This window comes from Cupressus sempervirens, chromosome 1, assembly GCF_028749045.1.
Source record: "Cupressus sempervirens isolate cs-2001-9-10 chromosome 1, ASM2874904v1, whole genome shotgun sequence".
Lineage (NCBI taxonomy): Eukaryota > Viridiplantae > Streptophyta > Pinopsida > Cupressales > Cupressaceae > Cupressus > Cupressus sempervirens.
This window is the reverse complement of record NC_143118.1, coordinates 440,191,423-440,199,560: the sequence shown is the minus strand read 5'-3', so window position 1 is coordinate 440,199,560 and position 8,138 is coordinate 440,191,423. Positions and strand designations below refer to the sequence as shown.

Sequence of the window (8,138 nt, the reverse complement as noted above, 5' to 3'; positions counted from 1 at the left end):
GACATAATTATTACTCTCCAATGAAATTGAGAGGGGTTAGAAATGATTCCTATTTTACATATTTAGACTACTGAACATTGTTTTAGTTTTTTATAATATTTAATTATTGTATTCTATAATTATTTATTTTATTTATGTATTCATATAAATCTAGTGTGTGTTTTTTTGTTGTAACTTCTCCTCAAGGAGACAAATATAATCATCAATACCATCTTTAATGTCATGGTTAACTCTATTTATGTGTAACATTGATTATGTTTGTACATTAACTATAGTATATCATTGTTCTACTCATTAGATTAGGGTTCATTGTAAAATGAGAGGGCACATGATAAATTTGACATGTGATTTCCACTTAAAATAATGTATTGCCCATTGTAAAGTAGTACAACATTTGAATTGTTCTCTATAATGATCAAATCTTAATTCATTACCTTAAATAAAATTTATTTATCAATGTAATTTAAACAATTATTTCAAACAATTTATAAAGGTGTCATATTTACTTTTAAAACAATATATTTTGATTTATGTCAAACATTTTTAAAATGTAGTTGAAAAATATATTATTTTTATAGAACAACATGATATTGACAATAAATACCATACAAGCTCATAGCATGATGGTAATTAATTATAAAAGAGAAGTATTATCTATCAACAATTGAAGATCACTTTCAATATGAATTAAAAATTGAACAACTAGAATTAAAATCACTCCAAAACCAAGTATTGATTTTGATGATAGATTAGAATGTATGACCAAAACATTGATATAAAGAAATATACATGCAAAGAAATATTTGCAATCCAAACCAGAAACATCACTAGAAACCAATTTTAGTTTTAAAAATTCATTTTAAAAGTGGTTATAAGACCTTGAATATAAGATTTATAATATATTATGGACAAAAATCAACAAATTAATACAAAATAAGAAATGCTCTTGGTTTCCCACAAACTCAGTAGGGAAAGAGTTATGGCCCTGTAGCTGTGGTAAGAAGCCTCTATTATTCCTCGGCATCCAAAAGAATCAAATAAATTTAGTCTCCAATGGGAAATATCTCTAAATGAATAGTTTCTTATACCTCAAATATAGACAATGGCCAATATTTAGCAGATGTTGTTTTAGGTGAAGCCGTCAAGATGAATGGTGAGAAGCGCTTTAACGGGTCTATGATCCGACGCCTTTATATGGTCGATAGAGTCGTAGTCTTGCACCTCGGCTTTCACATTTGTTGCACGATTTACCTTATACAGTATTCTATCAGTCCACGACGGAACTCTTTCCTGCAATAAAACAAGAAGAAATAAATTTAAATAATGATGTTTTATTCTAAACTGATTATCTATTCAATTTCATTTGTAACACTATTTTTTAGAACTCATGTTTATCCATCTAGATAAAATGGATACAACACCTTAGCACTGGTATCATAATTGTCAGTTCCGATATCATATTTGTAGGTGGGTCTGAAAGAAAGTGGGCCTTCACAAAATCCATGGAATATCTCTCCTCTTTCTGCTTCTCTAGAAAGTTGATCTTTGGCTCTCAGGAGCTGTATAAACATTCGAACATACAAACTTATAAACTGGTTGATGTTAAAAAAAAGAAAAAAACTGATTAATTAGTTGTGGACATGCATAGAGGGAATTGTTAATGATATAGGTTACCTTTTGGAGGTTTTGATTAATGAGAAAACTGACTGATTTTCTGCTGCCTTCGATTCTGTAGTTGAGATCACCAAGCCAAATCACTACATCGGACTGAGCAACCGCAGGAGATAAAGCAGTTATATCATAGTCTGGAGTTTTCCAGGCAGGAGAAAGACTGTTAATTCGGTTTGGACTTCTCTTTGCTTTGTTGAAAATGGTTTGGCAAATCCGCTGGTACTGAACATTTCGCTCCAGGACGTTGTTCTCGTGAGCTGCGCCAAAATGAAATAAAATGAGCAAATTGTGTTATAAACAACATGGATGCAGCTGTAGGAGCAATTATAGCAAAGTTATCTAGTTCAAATTATGGTTTAAAATTCTAGAAATGCACATTTTTTAATTGGCATTGTATTTGAATTTCGAACGGCTATGGATATGAGCAGTCGTTATAGATTACGTCATGTCTCGTAAGATCTTAAACAGTATATCAAATTCTAATGAGTGATGTGATATTTTTTCGAGTACAAAGATTAACTTAAAAAGAATCATTTGATATTGACAATGGAATACTTCTTTTTTCAACCATTTACTTTTGACCATAATAAAATTTGTACAAATGATCTGAAATGCTCATGTATAAATAATACACTATGAATATCAATATAGAAGTAGGCAAGTGGAGAGCTAGTGACCTTGGTGAAAGGACCTATTAGTTGAATAAGTTATTTTTCTTCATTTACAGTATTTTATATTTATAAAATTTTACTAATTTTTCTTGATCTAAAAAGCAGCAAATCATGTGATACTACATCAACACACTGATAAAACATGACTTAATGTAGAAATATTAGTCTCGCTTTTTACAGATCTTTATGAACACCTTAACAAATGTGAGATTGAAATCATAAGAATAACCCTACTACAATCTATATTGCATTCAGGTGAGAAACAACAATTAACTATTCATAAAAAAACAGTCAGACTACAAGAATAGTGTCAGCCATATATTGACGAAGTTTAAAAAACACTCTCGAAAAAACCATCATTTATCCATCATTTTCTTTTTCTTCTTCCTCTCAACACTTTTAGCCCCAAAAGTTATCTAATAAATTTGAACTTTCGAAAAGTGAATGGACGGTGGTTAAACTTAGACAATTCTGCCATTGAGGACTTTTCTTCTCTGGCATTGACTTTTAAACTTGAGATTGAGTTGGAATCCAATGCATGGAAGGTTAACGTAGAATATTTGGTGTTCATAGACTATATTGAGTGGTACAACTGTATGCACAATCTTATAGATAGGATAGAATAGCAGTCACTCCAAATTTTCCTGCCGACCAAATGTGAGCCCCAGAATCAACAGTGGCATATTCGTCATCATGGTTGGCGATAGGTGCGTTTGGTCGGGGGAAACGGTCAATTTTACCAACGCATAAATAAGGCAACACCATATGCAAATAACTTGTGGTTCACATTATAGCTTTAAGCTTTTACAGGTATCTCTAACGGTTGGATGACTGGTGTGACAATTGAATTTGGGTTGATATCCTGATATCATATAAAAATAAGTTGTTACACCAAATTCTGCAGTTGCAGATGTTAGTGTACATTCAAATCGGTGTTTAATCTATACGTAGAGTAGTTTTTAATTAATAAGCAGGAGATAATTTCCACAGCAATTCACATGGATCAATGAGTTTGACTCAAAAAATCACACAGCTAAATCATGATAGCAATATCACAATTTGACTTGCTGTGGAAATTATCTCCTACTTATCAATTGATGAGCTTAAGGAGCTTTCTAATGAATGGTTCATAAGACACAACACTTGGTGAAGGTTTTGCAAATGGGGTTGCAAGCTTTGGGTTTAACCATGGAGGAAACTCCGTAGTTAAGCCCGCTCAGGCTGGAGTAGTACTGGGATGGGTGACCTCCCAAAACATCCCGATGCTTCACCCCTGTGAGCATCACCTAGATCCAATGAGTGCTAAGTGTTCCATTTATTCTCATGAGAGATGGATTCATGTTCGACTCAAAAATCACACAGTTAAATCTTGATAGCAATATCACAGTTGTTAATTAATGAACAGATCAATTGAAAATAATATAGCAATTGGTTCAAGAATTTTAAAGCAATAATATATATATATAGTTGTTAATATTGATAAGTAGGAGATATTTTCTATGGTATTTTCGTTATTATCAGGATTCAATTATGTAATTTTTCAGTTGAATTTATTAGTCTATGCTTCATACATAGTAGTAGCTCACTAAAAAGAATGAATGGTATACTTAGTACTTATCTCATCCAAGTGATGTTTGCATAAGTGAAGCATAAGACCTTCAATGCTTAAGTGACTTGAATTAGAGTAGTACTCAGATAGGTGACCTCCTCAAAAGGTCTATTGCATCACTTCTGTGAGAATGCATCATCTAAGATACAATAAATGTCAAGTGCAACATTCATTCTCACAAGAATTGAGTTACTGTAAACCACTACTCATATAATATGTGTCAAATTTAAGAATGCATAGTTGAATTCTAATAACAATATCATAAACTAAAAATATATTACTAAAATTGTGATTTTATTTTTATATAATTCCTCCAATTTATTTACAAAAATTAACAAGTTATTGAGAGAACATCCTGAAAAAAACAAAAAGTCAGTGATATAAGATGTAAAATATAACTTCTTGAATGCTCAACAATGTACTGCTGTTGGACAGAGGGCAGAAAGTATTTACTTACGAGATAGATGACATGAAATCAAAAGTAAGGAAGTATCTCTGTATTTGAAAGCTATTCCCACCGCCCCCTTGTGTCGTCTTACAACGCCTCCCAATCCTCCTAATGCAACCTTGTCAATTCTAACATCTGCACATTCTCTCACCACAAGAAACAATTTAGGATTGGCCCATATGCAAACCTAATCTACTCTTGTTTTACTAGTGGACTTGAAAAAAATCACGAGATTCACCTTTTATAACAGGCTGTATAACATTCCTTGCAAATAGGAATAGCTGCAAAGAGACCATGATAGAAGCAGCAACCAAGCTGCATCAAATTAAAGAAAAAAATAATCACTAGGCAATGATTTGATTAGATAATGAGACTATTTTAATGGAATCTATTGTTTGTGGATGACTCTTTTTAGTTTGCACAACTCATAACATCAGTTCTATGTAACACATTACTAGTTATGTAATTTACATAGGAGGGAAGCTTTGCAGAGTGCACTGTAGATTATAGACCTTCCATTGGCTTAATCACAGTTGAGTTTAAATTAGTTCAGGAATTGGGAAACCGACCTGTAGTTTCCTCCCAATGCATTGAGAATCAGAGCACTGGCATTACAGTTGGGAACTTCTTGCAATCCTACAACATACAAGTCAAAGCTTTCTCCTCTCCCACCAACAAGCTTATGAAGCTCATGGCAAGCAACCTACAGAATAGAACAACCATACAATTATTACATGAGTATCAAATTAATGATAAAGCAGCTCTCTTCATTTTTATTATCCTATGGTCATATAGTTTTCCCTGTTATGAAACTTTGGTCTAGCAGTAAGATGAACAAATCAGAGGGAAAAGATGCCCTAGGTTCAAAATCATATGTAATGAAATTTCACACTTGGGCTTGAGTCTACCAAGTTGAATAGGATAAAGCAAACAAGTGAACCAGTTATAGTGTAAAAGAGGTAAGTTTTAAATTGAATAATCTTGGGTCTAAAGAGGAACGCTGTCGAAGCCTTGAAATGAAGGTTCTATGAAGAGTAAGTAGATTTCCACAATTCATGAAATCAATATCCAGACAGAGCAAAGTCGTGCAGGTTTACAAAACAGCCCCATGAATGCAATTCTTAAGCACCTAAAAGTCAGAATGTTTCAACATACTAGATAAACACAAATATGTGATGGTAAATCAAATATCAAACATAAAGGAGAAAAGGGTGAAATTCTCATTATCAAAGCTAAGAACAACCGAAAAAAGGACGTACTTTTTTCATTTTGGGAGCTTACATATCAGATGTTTGTAATCTATAATTGCATTTTGAAGAAACTCAAACACCATACCTTCCCATTCATATTCCAGGTGACAACGTGCACGCAGAGATCTGAGACATTGGCAGCAGCATTCTTAGATAACCTGCAAACCTTTCTTTCAGTTCTTCTTATTCCCCGACTGCAAATCTTCTCCTGCTCACTAAGACTCCTTTCCAAAAAGAAGAGCACATCCTTCCTTGCGAGTCCATGAAATGCCGCCTGATCAGAGCCATTCAAACCATCAATCTTCAACCTCACCTCCTCCATCTCTGGATCCTTCTCCACTTCCAGTCTAGGTCTCTGCTTTGACACCTCACAACTTATTTCTCCCGCATAAACAAATTCACTTGTGCGGGGTCTTTTTCTCTTCTTCGAAACCCCCTTCTCCTTAACAGTTTTGGAATGCCGGTACATTATGCAATTCCCCATTCTTCCAAACATCATCTAGCAAAACCCTACAGATTTCCTCAACCTTCAAAATACTCATGTCATGTATCATAGCTTCTTTCAAGAACACCCACCTTGAATCAGGCAGGGCAATCGATCCAATCCAGAGCACATATGTCCTAATGTCTAATTAGGGCCAGATTGAACACGTTTCGATAAACAAATGTTAAATCCAACTAATGTTGATTTAACAACAAACGGACTACTTAGAGTCCGCCATTGTTGAAACCTCCAAACCAGGCCTAACAGACTGTACCATTAAAGAATGAATTCACCAAGTAAAAAACACAACTTTATTCTACAGCAATGTCTATTTCTATAGACCCAAAACCGCAATCAATCAACCAGAGCAACAACTCCTAGTTTCATGTCACTGTTGTTGATAAGCAAAGAAAACCAAAAAAAAAACAGAGTTTCTTGCAGAGTAGGCAAGTTAGTTAATCCCCAAAATGAGTTGGAATACAAAAACAGCATTCTTTATCTGTCAAAAAGAGGGTAGCTTGTAAAGGAGGAGGCCCGAAAAGTCATGGATCAAAGCAAAGAAAGCGCATAAAAAGTTCTGGTGCATCGATTTCTTGAAAAACCAGCTATGCGGGATGAATTAAAGAGTAAAAATATTGGGGTGGGCTTGAAAAATGTGTGGAATGGAATAAATATTGAATTCATATAATTTGGCGGTGTCGTCGTTGGGAAGTGTCCGTTTTGTTTGAATCGAGTCCTCACGTGGGCCGCGTACGCGGATTCATCTCTATCATTATAAATACATAGCCGTTGGGAATAGAGAGGGCCTTTTTGACCTAAGAATATGCTGATTGGCGCCACGTAGGCAGCAGGATCTTCGATCTATTTGGATGGTTAGGTTTTGTTTTGTTCGGGAACGGACGAAAAAAGGGCGTGTTCTACGGGGTGGTCTTATTTGACTTCACGGCTTTTTTTTTCAAACGGGTTCGTTTGTGGGTCCCATTTTGCGGTTGGGAACGGGACAATTAAACCTTAGCCTCGGCGGTTGCTTCAATATTTTTGTTTTTTGATAATTACACCAAATCAGCACCCATGATACGAATGTTTTGTTTATTGTGTTTGAACCAAGGAATTGAGGTCTTCTATGCGTTGGGGATGTGGACATAGGAAGGGAGAAAGAAAGAGGGGAGAACTCTACTTTTTGGAAAGAGCGAGTTCTTTGTTATTTTGGGTGTAATCTTGAAAGTCATGTTTTGATATATTAATTTTTAAAGTTTAAAATTGTTTAATTTTGTCTTTTGGAGTTGGATTGTAGTTGTAGTTGTTTATTTAATTTTATAAATTCAAATGTTCATTTTCCCAAAGTGCGTAGTTCTAGCATATAATGTTTTGTGGGCATTTAGAAGATATTGTATTGGCTAAAGTTGTATATTTAAAGAGATCGTCATGATGTATCTCCACCTTATGATCACAAATTTGAAAGATCATAAAATAGGAGATAAAGCAATGTATGTTGACGAGTTGGTATTGAACATCAATAATTTAAGATATATTTTATATTTTATTTTGTTTTAATGATTTAGGTTATTTTATGTAGAAATTCTAATTGAATAATTATAGTATATGTTTTATTTCTCATCTAGAAATTCATATTTTGACATTTTATTTTTTTCTTCTAAAAATTATTTATATATATTTTTCTCTCATTTATATATTTTTTCTCTTCGAAGTTTAAGTGTGGTGGTTTTTTAATTTTTCAAACTTAAGATTTATATTTTTTGAAATTAATAATTTTAGGACATGGTTGTTATTTGTTTGCTTGTACATAAAAGATTTTAATGATGTATTTAAAGTTGTCTATTGAAGATTGTCATCATAAGACATTTTCATATCATAACTGTAATCACCTAAAAATGGTCATCTAGACTATTAGCCCCCTTCTCAGCATTTTGGCTAAATTAATTTAATCATTTACCTAGACCAAATTGCTAATAATCAATTTATTTGATTATAACCTATAGTTTGA

General features: G+C 33.4%; 1 protein-coding gene across 1 annotated transcript; it reads right to left on the bottom strand.

Moving 5' to 3' along the window:
- Positions 1-838: 838 nt before the first annotated feature.
- Positions 839-6,787, bottom strand: LOC149578171 (type IV inositol polyphosphate 5-phosphatase 11-like). The gene is made up of 7 exons (XM_089827750.1): positions 5,735-6,787; positions 4,969-5,102; positions 4,638-4,714; positions 4,409-4,534; positions 1,675-1,928; positions 1,422-1,559; positions 839-1,290 (listed from the first exon to the last, which is right to left on the bottom strand). The coding sequence occupies exons 1-7, from the start codon at positions 6,146-6,148 to the stop codon at positions 1,129-1,131; spliced, it is 1,305 nt and encodes a 434-aa protein (XP_089683876.1). The 5' UTR covers positions 6,149-6,787; the 3' UTR covers positions 839-1,128.
- Between the last annotated feature and the right edge of the window lie 1,351 nt (positions 6,788-8,138).